Source organism: Hakea prostrata, chromosome 11 (assembly GCF_041222555.1).
Source record: "Hakea prostrata isolate BN-2017 chromosome 11, UWA_Hpros_2, whole genome shotgun sequence".
Classification (NCBI taxonomy): Eukaryota; Viridiplantae; Streptophyta; class Magnoliopsida; order Proteales; family Proteaceae; genus Hakea; species Hakea prostrata.
This window is the reverse complement of record NC_142610.1, coordinates 23239437-23260856: the sequence shown is the minus strand read 5'-3', so window position 1 is coordinate 23260856 and position 21420 is coordinate 23239437. Positions and strand designations below refer to the sequence as shown.

Here is a 21420-nt window from a genome sequence, read left to right as displayed (position 1 = left end):
GGTTTCTGTCATTAAACCACGAATGCTTTATGAAATGGGTGGAATATCAGAAATTGTGGCCAGAAAAACTATTTCATTAGTTGCGTCCAGAATGCTCATACAAACCCAATTTATTATTATGGGATAGGAATGTGGAACCAAAAGAAAGAAAATTTGGTAGTAAAAAAGAATGGCTGCCACCGACGAGGGTTGGTCCAAGTGGTAAGCAGCTTGGTCCGCTTAAGCAAGGTTCTGGTATCGAAACCTTGTGGATGCAAAAAATCTCCGCTGGGAGACTCACCCACCACAGCAAGGTGTGCAACCCAAGTCGAACACTAGATTAGTCAGGGCAAAGCCTTGGAAACCGGGATTGGCAACCAAAAAAAAAACAAGAGAATAGCTGCTTTCTTTATTAGACAAAAAATTTTTTTTTTTTCATTAACCCTTTGCTTTGAAAGAACAATTTCAAAAAAAAAACAGCAATCAAACCAAAATGGTAACATCCCTACAAAAGCCAATCCAAATTAATTGGGATAAACCAGCCAAAATATGAATCAACGAGCCACTCGCATGGCGGGTCTCAGATCCCCTACCCGTGAAGGTAGATTATTACATATTCAAGGGGACCCACCTCCAAGTACTAACAATATCAACTAGAAGTGAACCCCTTGTGAATGTATGGTGAAAGAGTGTTAAAGATAGTGTTATTGATGCCAAGTCATGCATTGTGGCTGTGTAATATCAGTTCTTCTCTTTTGGCAAATGGGTTTCAACATTTAAACCTGCTGCCTTCCAATAAGGGTTTGGCATGACATGATGTGTTCTTGCTCACCAGAGCAGAGCTGGGTTTGGTGAATGAACCAACCCTTAAATCTGTTCAATCCTGTCAAAGATGGTTCAGAATTCTTCATGCTTCATGGGAAAGCACAAGATAGGGTCAGCAGAGTGAAGGAAAATCTTGCATCGATCCAGATCTCCTAGAAGAATAGAAAAGAAAATAAGGGTCTAAAAATCTAAGTTCAAACAACAAAAACCCAGAAATAAGATATTACTAAGCCAAAACTGAGTGAGTGTCCATCACTCCAGCCTGAAACCCTGCACCAATTAAATCATTTTTCAAAGTAGACTCACAAAGCTGAAACAAGAACACTTGCTTAAAATACAAATGAAATGTCATAATTTATGCATGGCTTTCTCTAATTGTATCTCATAGAGGAACAGAATGGGTTCATAACCATCTCATAGTCTATTATCTAGGACTTAACAAAACCAGTAAAAATATGCCATACAAGAATAGAATGAGCTCAGTTCAGTTCATCAAGTCCTTTTCCACCTATCAAATATCATATACATTTCACAAAATCTTTCTGAAAAGAATTGAGTGATTATTATGATGAACACAAATCCTCCATTGAACATGGGTTCTTAACTCGCTTAAGATGTACCCACAGTACTTTAGTGCATACCAAAATCACCAACCAATTTGAACTCTTTGGCACTCAAAGTTTCACAATCGCTGAGGGAAGCTATTCTCTTTGTCTGCACATATCCGCAATAATCTACTGAAGACAATGTTATGTCCTCAACCAATGCAGTCAAAGCAACCACCAGTGCTTCAGCTGTATACACACGCGAAAAGCTCAAGATGATCACAATCCTAGAGGATAATATTTCAATACTTGAAATGAAAACTGGGAATCAATGATCACCAAGAAGACAAGGCATACCATGTGTGACAAGCAATAAGTTTTCATTAGGATATTTGTCTGCAAGGGCCTTAATGACATGTTTATATCGGTTGCTAACATCTGTTTTTGACTCTCCCCACTTTGGCAACTGCATTTACTCATAGAAAGTTGATATGTCAGTAAGAAAAAAAAAAAAAAAGATACAGAAACCACAACTGCAATTCCTCACTCACCTAAGATCATCAAGGTAGGTTGAAGTATGTATACCTCTTTGTAAATAGGTTCAACAGAAGAATCTACCATCCCAGCAGGTAACATCCCTTCAAGAGTTGACATATCATAAACAAATTTTCCATCCTTTGGAAGATATTGAGTTTTGATAGATTGAGTACTTAGGAACTGACATAATCCATACTCAATAGAGACCTGAAAGGAAGTTGAAATGTCCATCCAAAGAACAAACCGCAGTCAATTATCATTCTTGGCAACACAATCTATGCAATTTCAGTGTAACAGGTGATTCAAAATTCAGGAAATTCGTTTTAAAATATCATTCAGTTAGATCAAGTAAACAAGGTGTGAACCATTCTTTCCTGAAAGTTTTAACTGATTCAAAACAGGCCTTCAGCACATTGAACTTTTAGTTCGCTTGGTTACATTGTTTTTGAAATATTTGTAGGTTTCATTATAAGGAAGAATCAGCAAGCCTGCTTTGAGCTTTGGTCAGCTAGTTTGTTCTGATTTAGTGTTAGGGACTGCGTTGAATTCACTCTTCTAAGGTGAGGTTCCTTCTTGGATTTCATCCTTGGAGGCAGATGGGTTGCCATAGTTCCGGTCTTGCCATACCCAACCACAATACCTTCCTTATTTTCAACCCAGATCTATCCACTCATATTCATCCAACCCAGCAGAGAGTCAATTTTGATGATGTTGTTTTCATCAGGCCGGCATTTGCTTCTTATGCGAATTGTTTTTATTACCAGTCATTAACCATGAGAAGCAGTTAGAGAGAAACCATACAATCTTAAACTCATCAGAAATAAACACGCCCTATTCCTCAATCAAAACCACTTTTTTTTTTGGGGGGGTAATGATCAAAACCATTAATGATTCAGTAATCAATCACAAACGCCAAGAATAGTTTATAATCTTAAACCCATTAGAAGCTGATCAAAACAAGCCAATAAAAAGCAATGAAACTGTATAATCCAACAAACTAACCTTGAGTTTTGAAGGATCGATTTCAACGTTATTGCTTGTAACGTGAGAACCATCATCATTAACAGCACAAAGAGCAGAGACAGCTTCAGTAGTAGTTTGAAGGCAACGGGTGAATGGAGAAGTAAAGACTCTATGAATAGGGAAGTCAAGTTTCTCTCTGAGTGTTCTTCCGGTGGAGAATGCTCGCATCATACCTCCTTCGATCAGATATGCATCCCAAGGCCGGGCAGCCGTCAAAACCCATGTTGGATCTGTATAGTCAATCCGATCGCCGTGCCTCAACACAACCACATTTTGCACAAACTGATCACTTTCTAATGCCATTTTTGGAACGATTGAAGCAGTGCAGAAAACAGGGGAAGATGTGTTAGTGGGTTTCTCTCAATAAGAAAAATAGGAAGGATTGAAGATTGAAGTAACACTTATATCTGGGAAGAAGAAGAGGAAGAAGATTAAAGATTTAGGATTTCTGTTCTCAACTGCTTCAAAGGGAAGCTTAACAGCAGCATATCTGGCATCTTTTTGGAAAAATATATATCTTTTGGGAAATCAGCTCAACCCACTTGCAAAGAGATTCCTTTCGGTGGTTTCAAGAACTAATTAATAAATAAATAAATAAATAAATAATATTTTGCTGGTTCCATTACCTCAATAATTGAATTGCAGTGCAGTGCTTCAAGGAATCTCCAAAAGAACGTATGAACATGAATAATGTTGTGAAGGAAATACATCTCATCAAAGAAAGATTTCTTGAACCAAACAAGCTATCAATAAAGACTATGCTTACCAGAAGGTGAACGGAGTGGCATTCTTCATAGATTGAAAGGATCTAAATTTATTTTTACTTTTTTAATTGTTTCCAATTTCATTCTATTAAGAATTCATTTCTTAGAAGAAACATATGTTTCTATTGTTAAATAAAATTGTTCTGCGTGTTCTCTGTTTCCACTGTATCCATAAACATTATTGATGGTCTTCAAGAAGGAAGGTTAAGTTGATTGAAAAGAAAAACTATGAACATAAAAGAATCACCACAAGCAGAAGAACCCATTTGATAAATTTTGAATAAGAGTGAAAACAAGAAAAATTATATGAAAATAGAACAACCCCAGTGATCAGGAAACCTCATTTATTCAAATGAGCTTCCCCAGGAGATGCTGAGATGAAAAAAATGAAGATATTTCGAACTACTATAGCAAAATTTGGGAGTCATTGGGTCAGAAAACGGAACACTTTCACTAGGAAAACTAGATAAAGAAAAAGAGAAAAAAATGGTTTCAAACTTTCAACTGCGTTTGTGTGCTAGAATAAAGGTGGGTGGAAAAACATTTGAAAAAGTAAGTTTTTCCAATAAATCTCAAAGTGTTATTTGTTTAGTTGATGGGGGATTTGATTATGTTCAAAGCTGGAGATTTGATTTTGTCTAAATCATAAGGATTTTTATAAAATGTTGTAATTCAATAAACAAATATTTCGTTCTCTCTTGTGATCAAACATTTAAAGAAGAAGCTGAATTAGAAAGTGACTCAATTATAAATAAAAACAAGCAAATAGGCAATGAGAAAGAATGAAAACCACTGAATGGGCAACAAGGAATAAATGAAGCACCTGAATTAAGAAAAATTGCATTGTTAAAAAGAAAAATTGCATTGTTAAAGAGAACAATGGAAATGACAAAATTGAAAATGATGCAGAATTGGCTGAAAACTTCTACAAGAAGGAACAATGGAAATGAGTTGAATCTGCACTAATCTCTGTGGATTCGATCCTACTTATCGCTATTACAAACTCAATTGAGAGAAGGATTTACTTTGGATGGTTTTGAATGAGTTTCCCTTTTCTTTTTCTTTTTTAAGGCCAATGGTTTTGTATGTGTGTGAGTTACCTTTAAGCTGAGTGTTGTTGACTTGTGAACTTTCTACGTGCAAGCTATGTTTAAAGCTTCTAGCATTTAAGGGCACGAGAAGAAGAGCTGCCTTTTTGCAGCACAAGACGAGTCTTTATGATACCCTTTTCGGATTCTTGATCGGCGGACAGAGTACGCCTCATGGCCACGACGATCTATATGGAATGGCAGTTTTGTTGATGCACATATGCATTTGTAAAATTTAAGTTTGAATCCTCTACAAAGTGTTTTTTTATGAAGTGTATCACTTATAAGGGTACCTGAACCTCAAGGCTGGATCAAGAGGATAAGTATGGATCGATCCAAACTAAATTTGAAAATTTTGATTTTGAATTTTCATTATTTGGTATCAAATTTTGATTAGGAATGGAGTTGTATTTAGTTTATCCTTAACCCTATAAAAACCATTCAAAGGCTGCTATTACTATTTAATTTTCGTTCTTTGCACCAACGTGCTAACCCTAACTTGTGGATCAACTGTTGTGAGAGTTCATTTGAGACTAGACTTGATGTTCAGTTAGATTCTTATTATATCAATCGACAGGATAAGATTGGTTGGAGATTCCAATTTTGAATTTGACCGAGTGGATTAGATCAGGTTTGTTGGAGATTCGAATTTTGAATTTCATCCAAGCAGGGACCTCGCCTCCAAGTACTAACAAGATCAACTAAAAGTTAGCCCCCTCATGAATGTATGGTGCAAGGGTGTAAAGATAGCGTTCTTGATGCCAAGTCATGCATTGTGGCTGTAAAATATCAGTTCTTTTCTTTTGGCAAATGGGTTTCAACATTTAAACCCTCTGCCTTCCAATTAGGGTTTGACATGACATGATTTGCTCTTGCTCAACAGAGTAGAGCTGGGTTTGGTGAGTGAACCAACCCTTGAATCTGTTCAGTCCTGTCAAAGATAGTTCAGAATTCTTCATGCTTCATGGTACAGCACAAGATAGGGTCAGCAGAGTGAAGGAAATTCTGGCATCCAGATCTCCAAGAAGAATAGAAAAGAAAATAAGGGTCTAAAAATCTAAGTTCAAACAATAAAAACCCAGAACTAAGATATTATTAAGCCAAAACAGAGTGAGTGTCCATCACTCCAGCCTGAAACCCTGGACCAATTAAATCATCTTTCAAAGTAGTCTCCACAGCTGAAACAAGACCACTGGCTCAAAATACAACTGAAATGTCATAATTTATGCATGGCTTTCTCTAATTGTATCTCATAGAGGAACAGAATGGGTTCATAACCATCTCATAGTCTATTATCTAGGACTTAACATAACAGTAAAAATATGACATACAAGAGAATGAGCTCAGCTCAGTTCATCAAGTCCTTTTCCACCTATCAAATATTAAATAAATTTCACAAAATCTTTCTGAAAAGAATTGAGTGATTATTATGAAGAACACAAATCTTCCATCGAACACGGGTTCTTAACTAAGAGCTGATTGCAGAAGGAAACCGATGTTGACTCGCTTAAGATGTACCCACAGTACTGTAGTGCATACCGAAATCACCAATCAATTTGAACTCTTTGGCACTCAAAGTTTCACAATCGCTGAGGGAGGCTTTTCTCTTTGTCTCCAGATATGCACAATAATCTACTGAAGACAAGGTTATGTCCTCAAGTAATGCAGTCAAAGCAACCACCAGTGCTTCAGCTGTATACACATGCGAAAAGCTCAAGATGATCACAATCCAAGCATCTACTAGAGGATAATATTTCAAGACTTGAAATGAAAACAGGGAATCAATGATCACCAAGAAGACAAGGCATACCATGTGTGACAAGCAATAAGTTTTCATTAGGATATTTGTCTGCAAGGGCCTTAATGACATGTCTATATCGGTTGCTAACATCTGTTTTCGACTCTCCCCACTTTGGCAACTGCATTTACTCATAGAAAGTTGATATGTCAGTAAGACACAAAAAGATACAGAAACCACAACTGCAATTCCTAACTCACCTAAGCTTTTAGAGTTTTTGAGGGAATCATCAAGGTAGGTTCAAGTATGTATACCTCTTTGTAAATAGGTTCAACAGAACTATCTACCATCCCAGCAGGTAACATCCCTTCAAGAGTTGACATATCATAAACAAATTTGCCATCCTTCGGAAGATATTCAGTTTTGATAGCTTCAGTACTTAAGAACTCACACAGTCCATACTCAATAGAGACCTGAAAGTAAGTTTTAATGTCCATCCAAATAACAGACCGCAGTCAATTATCATTCTTGGCAACACAATCTGTGCAATTTCAGTGTAACAGGTGATTCAAAATGCAGGAAATGATTTATATTTCATTTTAAAATATCATTCAGTTAGATCAAGTAAACAAGGTGTGCTGCAAGGTAAAATAATGAACCATGCATTCTTTCCAGAAAGTTTTAACTGATTCAAAACCTTCAGCACATTGAACTTTTGGTTCAATTGGTTACATTGTTTTTGAAATATTTGTAGGTTTAATTATGAGGAAGATTCAGCAAGCCTGCTTTGAGCTTTGGACAGCTAGTTTATTCTGATTTTAGTGTTAGGGATCCTCAGAGGCAGATGGGTTGCCACGGTTCTAGCCTTGCTATACCCTACCACAATACCTCCTGTTAGGGACCTGGCAGATGCTTAAAATTCTAAAGAACCATTTAGGACAGGTGTCCAAGTATCTCTAAGTCTCCACATCCAGCTATGAGTATTTTTTCCAAGTGAAAACCCAACAATAGCATACAAGCAGTTAAGCATTCCCTCTTAAAATTATTTCTTTTTCTACAATTCTCTCGAGGATTATAGAATTATTAAAGGGTTGTATGGCAACATTCATGTTTCTTGTTTCTTGTGTTCTTTTACATTTTTTGAACAGAAACAGCCTAAATGATGTATGAGTAACCGATTTATTTTTTGTGTTTTCTTTTTCCTTTTTTAAGACGAACCAGCACTTTGGCACAATTTTAAGCCCACTTTGAAAAACTCCAAAGTGATGCTTCTCAGGGAAGAAAACACTTCTTTTGAAAAGGCAGAAGCGCACCTGCTATATTGAAACCCTAGAAACTTATAAAAAAATTCCCTGTTTCCTCCATTTTTTTCTTCTTTTACAAAATCATTTTCTTTCCTTTGTAGCCATACATGATTTCAGCCCCAGAAACAGTAAGAAACAATGAAAATGCATGGTAATAGAAGAAAAAAAAACTATTTTTTACCCAAAAACAGGGAAATGGAACAGAAACATTGCCATACAACTCCTAAGTTACCATAAACCAAGAGTAGCAGGACAGATCCTCTAAATAAGAAGCATTAGTATACGTTGTAAACACGAACTCAGACAGAAAAAAAATCAAGTTTTATTCTTGAAAGAAGATTCACTTGATTACCCAAAAATTTTGAAATTTAGTTCCTGATGCTAATTGTTCTTGTTACCAGTCATTAACCATGAGAAGCAGTTTGAGAGAATCCATATAATCTTAAACTCATCAGAAATAAACACGCCCTATTCCTCAATCAAAACCATTAATTTGTTTTTTATGGTAATGATCAAAACCATTAATGATTCAATAATCAACCACAAACACCAAGAATAGTTTATAATCATAAACCCATTAGAAGCTGATCAAAACAAACCAATAAAAAGCAATGAAACTGTATAATCTAACAAACCCACCTTGAGTTTTGAAGGATCGATTTTAACGTTTTCGCTTGTAACGTGAGAACCATCATCATTAACAGCACAAAGAGCAGAGACAGCCTCAGTAGTAGTTTGAAGGCAACGGGTGAATGGAGAAGTAAAGACTCTATGAATAGGAAAGTCAAGTTTCCCTCTGAGTGTTCTTCCGGTGGAGAATGCTCGCATCTTACCTCCTTCGGTCAGATATGGATCCCAAGGGCGGGCAGCCGTCAAAACCCATTTGGGATCTGCATGGTCAATCCGATCGCCGTGCCTCAATACAACCACATTTTGCACAAACTGACTTTCTGATGCCATTTTTTGAACGATTGAAGCTGTGGAGAAGACAGGGGAAGATGTGTTGTGGGTTTCTCTCAATAAGAAATATGGGAAGGATTGAAGTAATACTTATATCCGTGAAGAAAGAAGAGTAAAGATTTAGGATTCCTGTTCTTTCTCAACTGCTTAAAAGGGAAGCGCACAGCGGCATATCCGGCATCTTTGGAGATGCGATTGAGAAATATATATATTTCTTTTGGGAAATCAGCTCAACCCACTTGGCAAAGACGATTCCAATTACCTAAATTTACCCTCATTTCACCCAAGTCAGCTGGTTTCAAGAGTTAAATAAAGAGGAAATTGAAACTTACACCTCAAAATGGAGGCTTTAAAGCACTGAAGCTCTACGTTTTCTTTGAAAAATACAAGAGCAAATTGCATTGGCACCCCAAAATAGAGGTCTGAAAGCACTGACACCCCCATTTTATGTTTAAAAAGCACTAAGACCCCAAAATTGAATTTTCATTTAATATGTTTTTTTAAATTTTCACTAAAAACCTTTTCGACACTATTTATTATAGGGTTATTTTTTAAAATAAACAGTGATTTAACTGCTTTCCGTGACAAATTTGACAAGTATATATAATAAAAATTCAATTTTGGGATATCAGTGCTTTTTAAACATAAATTGGGGCGCCAGTGCAATTTGCTTAAAATACAAACACCCCAATTTATTCAAGACATAAGTCCATTCTATTAGTAAAACGATTAATCAATTGTTTATTTTTCTTTAATTTTAAAAATGCCTTTACCAAAATCTGAGGAAATAAAAAATTCATCATAACATCTTCATCAAATAACTTTCATAAGCGGAATAAATTTTTTTTTTCTTTTTTGGTACATGAAAATAAGATTTCTTGAAAAGGTATAATAGTCTTTACGATAATAAAACTAACGATTCTATCAGAATATGACCTATATGTTTTTTAAACAAAAAGTGGGGTATGAGTGATTTACAGCCTCCAATTTGGGGTGCTACTGCAATTTGCTCATTAATTTAATAAATAAATGAATAATATTACTTTTCTGGTTTTTATATTATAAAAAGCTCCCTGAGAAAATAGTTGAGGTCTGGAGTAAGCTGGCGGATGAACCTCAGATCTAAATAAAAAACATATATAATGTGAAATCCCCCAGATTGAGTAGGGGCATCTTGAGTCATCGATCCAAAAATGACTCTATTAAATAGAAGTGAATAATAGGCTCAACATGAACTTAGAAAATTTATTGTAATGTTGCATAATGAATCAACTTGAATAAGATACAATAAGTATATGAAACACAAAATCATGAATATCATTAATTAAACAAAAGCATAAAACACAATAAAGCATATGAAACAGTAAAGTGCATAATTTATAAAATATTTAGGTTCTAAAATATTACAACCCAATATCAAGTGAAAGAACGTGGACAAACACGCATAATAAAATATGTTTGAAACATAATAAAGCCGAGTGAAGTAACTCTGGGCATCTGTGATAGTAGAAGGTGGAGTCAAGGTTGTTAACGCTTGGGTGGAGGTTGAGAAATTTTGGACGAAGGAAGTTCTCCGAATTTTTCTCCCTCAATTTTCCGTGTTAGTGAAATCCATTCTGAAGTGTCTGAAGATACGGGTCAAGCGACACCCGTACCCAAGGTTGGGTACCTTGAGATGATGCATGTTGAATGATATATGTGAGATCAATGAGGATACCTCACATATAAGCGAAGATGGTGTGTGGAGAAAGTTTGCATTTGATTTCGTGAAGGAGATGTAGTTAAATATCATGTTTGAGCGTCGCATGGGGTTAGATCTAACCTAGAAGTGTAGTTCTATTTGGGGTTGGTAGGTATGCATTCGGCACAGCAGCAAGGTTAGGGTTAGGTGGGATTTTACAATCTCCCCCCCTTAAAATAATTTCGTCCTCGAAATTGAAAGCATACTTGAACTCCCAATAAGATGAGGAACTTCTTCAGGGGTGTGATTGTTCCACCGAATTTTTACAAAGGGGATGGAAAGTACAATGAAGAATAGGTCTAGTGGGTAAAGAGCGCTGGACTCTAGGCTGACTTCTTAAACAGCTAAGAGGAACTCAAAACAACACTCATAGACACTTCATACAGATTATCAAGATCAACAACACAAGAAAACATTCATTCTTACCTATCTTTCTTTTCAATTTCATTATTAACAACATGATTTTCTTCAGAACTGGGAAATGCTTGCTGATATTGGTTACAAACATGCCTAGGGGTGTTTAGAAACATACTCCAACCAATTTCCGCACAAGCCAAGCTTCAACAAAAAGATTTCCCACACTTTGCACCAATTTCACTATTCACTTTACCAAAATCCCAACTTCACAAACACTTGTCCCATACATCCATCTCTTGTAATAACCACTAGCAAACCAACCAACCATTTGAGCTTAAGACAAGAATAAATATCAATTGAAGCGCTTAAAAGGTCCCCCCAAAAATTAATTAATTTTATATTATTATTATTATTATTGGAAATCAATAGAAGTGCTTGAAGGATTCCAAAATTTTCTTTTTAATAAATCCCATGGGGGGATGAGATAGTCAAGGGGTTTTATTTGATAGTCTCGAAGGTAGTTCTGGTCATACAGACAAAGAATGATGAAATCATGGCCCGCGGTAAAATCCCACCTAACCCTAACCTTGCTGCTGTGCCGAATGCATACCTACCATATACATTGTTCGATTTATTCTCTATCATATGAGTTGCATAATTTCGTTCAATAGAAGTTTACCCCAAACTTGACATATTCTCTCTTCGAGTTCTTCTTGTGCCTTCCATTCCTTTTGATAGGAGGGTGATCTTAAGTCATTCCCATGATTGATCCTTGTATCCCCTGTCTGTTCCTGTTCCTTCTAATTGTTTCAAGACTTCAAGCTTTTCATCTCCTATTCTTCAATCAAAGAATTTTAATCTTTCTTGTGTTGTATTGATCTACTCTTGCTATGATTTATTCTTTGAGATTGAGATTATGAAGTAGATGTTGCATCCTTGCAACATATTGATCCTTGCAACCATCTCTTCTACAATCTCCTTTCATTCTTAAAGTTTTGTGATCTTCATATTAATCTTAGCCATGATCCTTGTGAAATCTTCATGAAGCCATGATCATACTTTCGATTTGATTTCAAAGCATGTCAGATTTACTCCTTGTTTTATTACAAAAGACTTATTTTTATTTGTTTCCCGTAGATTTTGGGAGAAGAAAGTCAAGATAAAAGCAATGTATCTTCATCTCTTTGGAAGCCTAGTACTCTCCCAATTTCGAGGACGAAATTTCTTTTAAGGGGGAGGAATGTAAATCCCCCGATTTCTACCCCTTTAACCCGTGGTTTTAAGACCGAGAACCCGGGCCTTGATTCGGCACAATTTGGACCATTCAATTCGAGCCCAAGGATTGGAAATTAAACAAATGTTAGTAGATGACCCTTATAATGACTCAAAAACTCTCCTAAAGTTTAAGTGAAGAGAGAAGATTAGTCTCGATAGTGTAGGGTAATTTTGGAATATCTGTAGATCAGTGATGGAGAATCCAATTGACGTAAATAAGATATCAAATCGAGGATCGTTGAAAGACCTTTCCAACGAGCCAAAGATCATCAAAATCGGAGTTCTTTGGGGGTCCAACCATGGACGGAAAGTTGGGCCGGTTGGGTGAACCAATCCCCCACCCTATTTTCTATTTAGGGGCAAAAACGGAATTTCGGATTCTTAAACCCTATTTTATGTTTTAACTCATCCGTAACCGCATTTTATTTTACAAGAACGACTCCGAGGCTGCGGGAAGAGGAAAACAAAGAGGCTTTCCATTCTTCAGGCATTCTATTCAATCTTCAGAAAATTTCAAGTTATTTTATTTAATTATTCTATTACTCACAATTTTGTGAGTATTTTCTCTCCTTCCCTTTTGAGGAATCTTGAAACGGAAGCATGTTTAGGTTGATAGCTTATTTCTCAATTTTCTTTTTAATGTCGCTTTCTAATAAATGAGTTATTGGTGCAATCCCATGATAAGGGTGATTCATTTTGACTCTCTAGGTTACCCACGGGTGATTTATGAGAGCCATTTGGGGGACTTTGATTTAGGTCAAATTAAATCAAATTGAGAACACCCTTGTGATCTCTTTATTTCCAATTAATTTTTCCCCACAATTTCATTCCATTTCGACTTCAATTAAAGACAAAATTATAACTTTTAGCCGATTTAGGTTAAGGGTGAGTTAAAACCTAGAGTTCTATTTGGGGTTGTTACGGGAATATTTTTACATATTTTACTAAACCCAAATTAACTCTTATTTTTATTTGGTTAATCCTTTTGCATGATTAGGATAAATTACCCAAAGGTTATTTCCTTGTGGGAAGAGATATTGATCTCGTGGAGAAATATCAAGTAAAGGTGAGGAATAACCAACCCATTATATTGAATTGATTGTTGTTGTTTTATATCTTTTGATAAATATGAATTGTCATAATATATGTTTATCATTATTACTTATGATGTTCTTCTTCTTTGTGAAATATATTAATGTTGTTATGATATGGAATGTGAATGTATGTGAAGGGAGAAGAGAAATATTATTATTTCTTCTACCTTGTATTATCTTTTGGTTGTGGTTCCCTCGCCTAGTTATGTGATTGCTTGTTGTGGTTGGAGAATGGAATGCCCTTTTGCATTTCTCCATAGGATACCGAGGAGGCTTGGCCATTCCTATGGTGCCCTTGCCTTTCCCTACTCTGTTGCTTTTGGGCTGTCTGAGTGTTGGGCTAGGTGACCTCTTGAGTACTACTACTCTTCCCGGTATTGCCTTACCCTGTGGTATGCTGTCTCTGTCCCCCACTATCATCTTGAGAGGTAGGGTTCTATACATGGGCTCATCACTCAAGACCTGAACACCCTGAGAGGACATGGAGATCATCCTGTCTATTATATGTGGATGATCACCGTTAGGGATGTATCCACTCCTCCCGTTGGGATTACATTCATGTGGGTATTAACCACCACTCTGGGGATTCCCCATTTGTCCTTGACCTCCCCGGCTTGTTTGTCCCCACCCTAGATCTTATACCAATGGTGATGTAAGAGTGGAACTTATCCCCACCATGGCTCTGGCTTTACCCAACAACCCGAGACCCAACACGTGCTTGTCCTAGGGAAGAGTGTAGCCCCGCTGTTTCTTATCTTCTACCATAGACTTCATGATAGAGTTAGGAGCATATTTTCACTATCATATCATTTCATTAATTACATTTTGTATTCATGTTATATTTTGTAATCTTATGATGTGTGTATGATGTTGTTGCCTCCATTCTTGACTCATTCCTTTTATATGTCTTTTTCTATTAGATTATCTCATTATAGGACTTCTTCCAAATGGAGGATTCTTCTAGTATATCTTCTTGAGGAATGACCGAGAGAAGTTGCGCACTGGAGCTTCTGCCGTATCCTATTCTTTTGGTGGGTTCCATTAGAGAACTAGTATACTTTAGTTTTCCCTTCTTGAAAATTACTCTCTTTTCTTTTAAAAACTCGATGTTATATTTTTATTTTGAAGTAATGGATGATTGTAACCATTATTTCGGTTTTGATAACTTAGTATGATAAACTTGATTTATTCTTGTCCATTTAATTATACTATATCATGTTTTGTATGGATTTGTCACTTAACCTAGATCTTCTTTCCCCCCACGGCATTCGTATCCGATCCCTTGTTCTTTCAGCCTGGTTCTCAGTCCTAACATTATATATCTAGGGGCTCTTGTCATCTCCTGACTCTTTAAATAGAAGTGAATAATAGCTCAACATGAACTTAGAAAATTTATTGTAATGTTCATAATGAATCAACTTGAATAAGATACAATAAGTATATGAAACACAAAATCATGAATATCATTAATTAAACAAAGCATAAAACACAATAAAGCATATGACAGAGTCTATTTTAATATTTAGGTTCTAAAATATTACAACCCAATATCAAGTAAGAACGTGGACAAACACGCATAATAATATGTTTGAACATATAGCCGTGAGTACTCCTCTGTGTGGTGGGTCGGTTGTTACGCTTTGGGTTGGTTTTGGCGTTCTCCAATTTTCTCCCTCAATTTTCCGTGTTAGTGAAATCCATTCGTTCAGATACGGTCCCACCTCCCGGTTGGGTACCTTGAGATGATGCTGTTGAATGATATATGTAGATCAATGAGGATACCTCACATATGCAGTGGTGTGTGGAGAAAGTTTGCTTTGTTTCTGAGGAGATGTAGTTAAATATCATGTTTGAGCTCGATGGGGTTAGATCTAACCTAGAGTGTAGTAGAACCACCCCAGGCAAGAGTGAGGGTGAGAGAATGTAAGGTTAAAGAATAAAAAAAAAAAAAAAAAGGCTGTCCCCCCTCCACTCCAGCCCCCGCCGCGCCCGGATCACTTTCTGTTGTGCTCTCTATTTCCGCCTACCGGGCTGGCCCGCTTCCCCGGCCCAATCCCCCATGGTTTTTCAAAAAAAAACTTTTTTTTCCGCCTTTTTTCCTTTTTTAATATTAATATAAATATATCTTCTCCCTTTTTTTGAGACCCTTTTTTAATAATAATATTTTTTTGGGCCCTTTATTTCAAAACCTCCCGTCCCCCAAAAAGTTTGAGAGTTTTTCTTCTTCTTTTGGGTATGTGATTTCAAAACCACATTTGTTCCTTTAAAAATAAAAATAAATAAATAAGACATTTTCTTTCTCGCCTTTGTTTCTGGGTGTTTTTTATTATTTAATTTGGGTCCTAATTTCAACCCCTAGTACTCTTGTAATTTTGAATTATTATTATTATTATTATTATTTTCTTTCTTTTGGCCCTCTTATTCCGCCCTACTTTTGTTCCTTTTCCCGGGTCTTTCTTCCTCCCCTCTCTTTTTTGTGTTTTCCCACTTTGTGGGTTTTCTCCTCGTTCCCTCCTCTCTTTCTCTCCTCCTCTCTTTTCTTTTTGTGTCTTTGATCAAATAGAAATAAAGGGGTCCTTGGCCATCTCATCCTTCCCCATTTTACTCTTATTTTTTGTTGTTCTCCTCTCCTTCTGCTTTCTTTCTCTTCGTCTCCCTTTGTGCTCTCTTCGTCTTTGTACTCTAGCAGTAGTGGGCGAAGCAAGGGATGGAGCTAGTTCAAAAGGGAAGTCAGCTCCTTTAAAACCTTTAGTCAAAAAGCTGTAGTCAGAAAGGGAAGTCAGGAAGAGATGTCTCGCGACTAAAAGGCAAGCCCGAAATCACCTACCTTTGGCTTCGGGTCCAGAACCAACAAAAGAAGGGAAAGGCGGGTGGTTGAGCCCCACACCACAGGCGATAGAACTGTACTAGCTACCGGACTATTCGAAGGGAAGGGGCTAAGGCAGGTAGGCACTAACTATAGGGATCTGGGATTCAAACAAGCCTGTGCTAGGTCAAGGCAGTATGAAATGCATCGGTTCCCCAATCAATGTAGAGAAAGACCAATGCTACTAGCATAGCAAGACCAGGGCAATCTTCCACTACTGAATAACTTTTGGGCTACTCCTTCTCTTGGTTATCCATGCTCAAAGCCATCATTGAAGTAGGGCGAGCTACGTTGGTATCTCAACGGGTTGGTTTGGTGACTATGAATAGAGCATTAAGAGTATGTAGAAAGGGGGGAAGATAGATCATAGCCCGTCGTCTAGTGTGCGACGAGCAGACCAAATGCCTCCCTTGGCCTCCCGGCTGTAAGTCAGCCAGAAAAGAGACTTGCTTTTTCCCTCCGAGCCCCGCCAGTAGACAGCGAGCGAGCAGCAAGCTACGGCGAAAAGCAGCGAGCTCCGCTTTCAGAAGCGCACCCCTTTGCCTAGCCCGGGTGAGCGTTCAACACCAAGGTCGTTACTAGTCGTTGACTAACCTTCTCTTGTCGTCAGACGACCAAGCACAAGCAGGAGTAAGGACTCATCTAACTAGTCTGGTATGGTATTGCTACTATCCCTATCTGCTACTGCTCGTCTCCCAAACGAATCTTTATTACAATTCCTTTCATTGAGGGAAGACCTTCCTTCTTCTTGTCCACAAGCAGTTCAGTAAAGAGTAAAGTTAGCCGTTCTCAGTCCACAGGTGGACGGGCTGGCTAAGCTTCCACTCACAGATCGACGTGCTCCCGGGGCTCCCTCTCTCAGTTGGGTAAACCGAGACCTCCACCTCTACTTATGCCGCACCGGCCCCTGCCTATGGGTAACCGGATGTGGTCAGCTTATGATTCTGCTTTTATAGGAAAAAGTTACCAATCTCTACCTTTTGCGGGGCAGGTAAAACATCTGGACGATCATGCCTTTTTAATGAAAACGTCTCATCTTTTGAGAAGATGTCTGGCTCTTCTCGTCACTCTTCGGGCGGCTGGCACTTGCTCGCGCCCTCGTCGCCGACTTGATTTCTTTTTTCGTGTGTACTCGCTCCCCTCCTCATCCGATTACCCTTTCCTTCTCGTATGGTAGCCCGCGACTTCAAAGACTCCTCCCCCCTCCCCCCCCATTATTCCTTTCATTTTATAAGGGCTTTCCTTTGCTACCGTATAATAGCCCGTGGCTCCTTCTATCTCCCGGGGAGTGGGAGGTCCCTTCCCCCTGTTTCATCATTCTTTGTCCGTTGACCGCTACCTTCAGACTATCATAAAACCCCTTGACTATCTCATCCCCCCATGGGATTTATTAAAAAGAAAATTTTGGAATCCTTCAAGCACTTCTATTGTTTCCAATAATAATAATAATAATATAAAATTAATTAATTTTTGGGGGACCTTTTACCTTCAATTGTATTTATTCTTGTCTTAGCTCAATGGTTGGTTGGTTTGCTGTGTTATTACAAAGATGGTGTTGGGACAGTGTTTGTGAAGTTGGGATTTTGGTAAAGTGAATAGTGATTGGTCAGTGTGGGAAATCTTTTTGTTGGCTTGCTTTCAATTGGTTGGGTATGTTTCTAAACACCCCTAGCTGTTTGTAACCAATATCGCAAGCATTTCCCGGTTCAGAATCTGTTGTTATATATTAAAAGATAGGTAAGAATGATGTTTTCTTGTGTTGTTGATCTGTAACTTAGTGTCTTGTGTTGTTTTGGTTCCTCTTAGGTTTAGGTCGCCTAGGTCCCCTCTTTACCCACTGCCTATTCTTCATTGTCTTCCACCCCTTTGTAAAAATTCGTGGACAATCCACCCCGGGTTCCTCATCTTATTGGGGTTCGTATGCTTTCAATTTCGGGCATTATTTAAGGGGGAGATTGTAAAATCCCACCTAACCCTAACCTTCTTCTGTCCATGCTCCTACCAACCCCAAATGACTCACTTCTGGTTATCTCCCACCGCTCCTTTTTCTCATCTCCTTCCGAATCATGCAACTTTCTCCCCCCATCTTCGCTTGGTATCCTCTTGATCTCCTATATCATTCCTCATCATCTCTCCCAACCTCTTCCTGCCCGATCTTCCCTTTTCACTACCGATTGGGGAGAAAAATTCGGGACTTCCTTCGTCCAAATTTCTCAACCTCCACCCGCGTACAACCGCCCCTTCTACTATCCTGCCCGTTACTTCACTCCTTTATTTGTTTCAACTTTTTATTATCTGTTTGTCCCGTTCTTTCACTTGATATTGTTGTAATATTTTAGACCTAAATATTTTATAAATTATGCACTTTACTTTCTAGCTTTATTGTGTTTATCTTTGTTTAATTAATGTATTCATGATTTTGTGTTTCATATACTTATTGTATCTTATTCGTTATTCATTATGCAACATTACATAATTTCTAAGTTCATGTTGGCCTATTATTCACTTCTATTTAATAGAGTCATTTTGGATCGTACTCGTGCCCCTACTCCTGGTTTCACATTATATATGTTTTTATTTGATCTTCATCCCCACCTCCCTCACTTTTTCTCGCTTTTATAATATAAAAACCGTAATATTATTCATTTATTTATTAAATTAATGAGCAAATTCTCCCCCAATTGAGGCAATCACTCATACCCCACTTTTGTTTAAAAACATATGTCTATTCTGATCTGTTTTATTATCTAGCTATTTACCTTTTCAAGAAATCTTATTTTCATTACCAAAAAGAAAAAATTTATTCCCATGAAAGTTATTGATGAGATGTTATGATAATTTTTATTTCCTCATTTTGGAAACATTTTAAAATTAAAGAAAAATAAACAATTGATTAATCGTTTACTAATAGAATGGACTTATGTCTTGATAATTGGGGTGTTTGTATTTCAATTCCTCCCCCATTTATGTTAGCACCATATCCCAATTAATTTTTATTATATATACTTGTCAAATTTGTCACGGAAGCGGTTAAATCCTTTTATTTTAAAAAATAACCCTATAATTGTCGAAAATGTTTTTAGTGAAAATTTAAAAAAACATATTAAATGAAAATTCAATTTTGGGGTCTCTTTTAAACATAAAATGGTCCTTTCCCTCTATTTTTCCTCTGCTCGTATTTTTCAAGAAACGGCTTCGCTTTAGCCTCCATTTTGAGGGTAAGTTTCAATTTCCTCTTTATTTAACTCTTGAAACCAGCTGACTTGTAATGGGTAATTTAGGTAATTGGAACGTCTTTGCCAAGTGGGTTGAGCTGATTTCCCAAAAATATATATTTCTCAATCGCACTCCAAAGTGCCGGATATGCCGCTGTGCGCTTCCCTTTAAGCGTTGAGAAAGAACAGGAACCTAAATCTTTACTCTCTTTCTTCACGGATATAGTATTACTTCAACCTCCCATATTTCTTATTGAGAGAAACCCACAACACATCTCCCCTGTCTTCCCACGCTCAACGTTCAAAAATGGCATCAGAAAGTCAGTTTGTGCAAATGTGGTTGTATTGAGGCACGCGATCGATTGACCAGCGCCCAAATGGGTTTTGCGGCTGCCCGCCCTTGGGATCCATATCTGCCGAAGGGGTAGATGCGGCATTCTCCACCGGAAGAACACTCAGGGGAAACTTGACTTTCCTATTCATGAGTCTTTACTTCCCATCCCCGTTGCCTTCAAACTCTCTGAGGCTGTCTCGCTCTTTGTGCTGTTAATGATGATGGTTCTCCGTTACAAGCGAAAACGTTAAAATCGATCCTTCAAAACTCAAGGTGGGTTTGTTGATTATACAGTTTCATTGCTTTTATTGGTTTGTTTGATCAGCTTCTAATGGGTTTATGATTATAAACTATTCTTGGTGTTTGTGGTTGATTATTGAATCATTAATGGTTTTGATCATTACCATAAAAAACAAATTAATGGTTTTGATTGAGGAATAGGGCGTGTTTATTTCTGATGAGTTTAAGATTATATGGATTCTCTCAAACTGCTTCTCATGGTTAATGACTGGTAACAAGAACAATTAGCATCAGGAACTAAATTTCAAAATTTTTGGGTAATCAAGTGAATCTTCTTTCAAGAATAAAACTTGATTTTTTTTCTGTCTGAAGAGACATAGAAGAGAAAATGAAGATTTTAAAGAAATGGCTTGTGACGCTAAGTGATCAACCACATTGTTTTGCGTCTAACTTTTACTCAAAACAAAAAACAAAAATGTCTTCTTCACTGGAAGAAAGACGTTTCATGAAAGCGATGATTTCACGCTCTTAGACATAGTTTTGATTATTCTCGCACTTTCACATTTTTTATTTATTTATTTTAATTTTATTTTATTAGAAAGAACTTTCACATAGTGAGTAATATATAATATATGAGCAGCAAGTACCATTTGAATACGTGATGATCATTTCATATAGTTTTGTGTTTAAACAGAAAATGATATACCTAACTTTAACATGTAACATTCTTTTATTTATAACATGCAAAGATAAAAGCAAAGTCAAAATCAAATAGAGTATATGCACATAAATATTAAAAACAAAATTTCTATAATTTATTTATGCGTTTTTGATTAAATGAAACCCTTCTTCGACCAAAAAAAAATCACTGTTCAACTTTAGTTCCATGTTTCATAAAACACACAAGTGAGAGAGAATCATTGGTCAAGAACTTACCACTATCATAACTTCTGTTCAAAACTACCACCTATAATAGAATTTTTATTTTTTTTGGTAATCACCTATGCTAGAAATGAAAGTGATAATTTCATACTCTCGAACATAGTTTGTTTCCCATTTTTTGATTCTTTATTTGTTTTTATTCCCCAAAAAAAAAAAACTTCATTTGTTGAATAATTTTCATCATTAAATTACAATTAAAGTGAAAAGACAAAGAGCAAATTGCACTAGTATCCCAAAATGGAGATGGTATTGATACCCCCATTTTATGGTTAAAAGCATAGATGCCCTAAAATTGAATTTTCATTTGATATATTAGTCTAATTTGTTAAATTGCTGTTTATTTTTGTTTTTCATCATATCTTTTATTAGGGATATTTTTGAAACTGAAACAAAATAAACTGTAATGTAACAATTTTTAATGATAAACTTAATTAATATGCTCAATGAAAATTCAAAGTGTCTATGTTTTTTAAACATAAAGTGAAATGCCAGTGCTTTGCTTTAAGATCTTCATTTTTAAGTGTCGGTACAATTTACTCAAAGATAAATAAATAGATGTTTTGAAACCAACAATGGAGCAGTTTAATACAGAA

General features: G+C 36.7%; 2 protein-coding genes across 2 annotated transcripts; both read right to left on the bottom strand.

Annotated features, from left to right (window-relative positions):
• Positions 1-1087: 1087 nt before the first annotated feature.
• Positions 1088-3401, bottom strand: LOC149001010 (uncharacterized). The gene is made up of 4 exons (XM_089140570.1): positions 2889-3401; positions 1935-2093; positions 1707-1815; positions 1088-1598 (listed from the first exon to the last, which is right to left on the bottom strand). The coding sequence occupies exons 1-4, from the start codon at positions 3210-3212 to the stop codon at positions 1435-1437; spliced, it is 756 nt and encodes a 251-aa protein (XP_088996696.1). The 5' UTR covers positions 3213-3401; the 3' UTR covers positions 1088-1434.
• Positions 3402-5835: 2434 nt separating this feature from the next.
• LOC149001009 (uncharacterized) lies at positions 5836-8926 on the bottom strand. The gene is made up of 4 exons (XM_089140875.1): positions 8443-8926; positions 6814-6972; positions 6572-6680; positions 5836-6453 (listed from the first exon to the last, which is right to left on the bottom strand). Exons 1-4 carry the CDS (start codon positions 8761-8763, stop codon positions 6269-6271), a joined length of 774 nt encoding a protein of 257 aa, XP_088997001.1. The 5' UTR covers positions 8764-8926; the 3' UTR covers positions 5836-6268.
• Positions 8927-21420: the final 12494 nt, after the last annotated feature.

What these genes read in the sequence shown, in the direction of transcription:
- LOC149001010 (XM_089140570.1), bottom strand. Translation starts at nt 3,212, where the DNA reads ATGGCATTAGAAAGTGATCAGTTTGTGCAAAATGTGGTTGTGTTGAGG. An exon ending in TCGATCCTTCAAAACTCAAG is followed by an intron (nt 2,094 to 2,888) that starts GTTAGTTTGTTG and finishes ACTTCCTTTCAG; the next exon opens with GTCTCTATTGAGTATGGATT. An exon ending in CTTATTGCTTGTCACACATG is followed by an intron (nt 1,599 to 1,706) that starts GTATGCCTTGTC and finishes GTGTGTATACAG; the next exon opens with CTGAAGCACTGGTGGTTGCT.
- LOC149001009 (XM_089140875.1), bottom strand. Translation starts at nt 8,763, where the DNA reads ATGGCATCAGAAAGTCAGTTTGTGCAAAATGTGGTTGTATTGAGGCAC. An exon ending in TTGAACCTATTTACAAAGAG is followed by an intron (nt 6,681 to 6,813) that starts GTATACATACTT and finishes GAGTAAATGCAG; the next exon opens with TTGCCAAAGTGGGGAGAGTC. An exon ending in CTTATTGCTTGTCACACATG is followed by an intron (nt 6,454 to 6,571) that starts GTATGCCTTGTC and finishes ATGTGTATACAG; the next exon opens with CTGAAGCACTGGTGGTTGCT.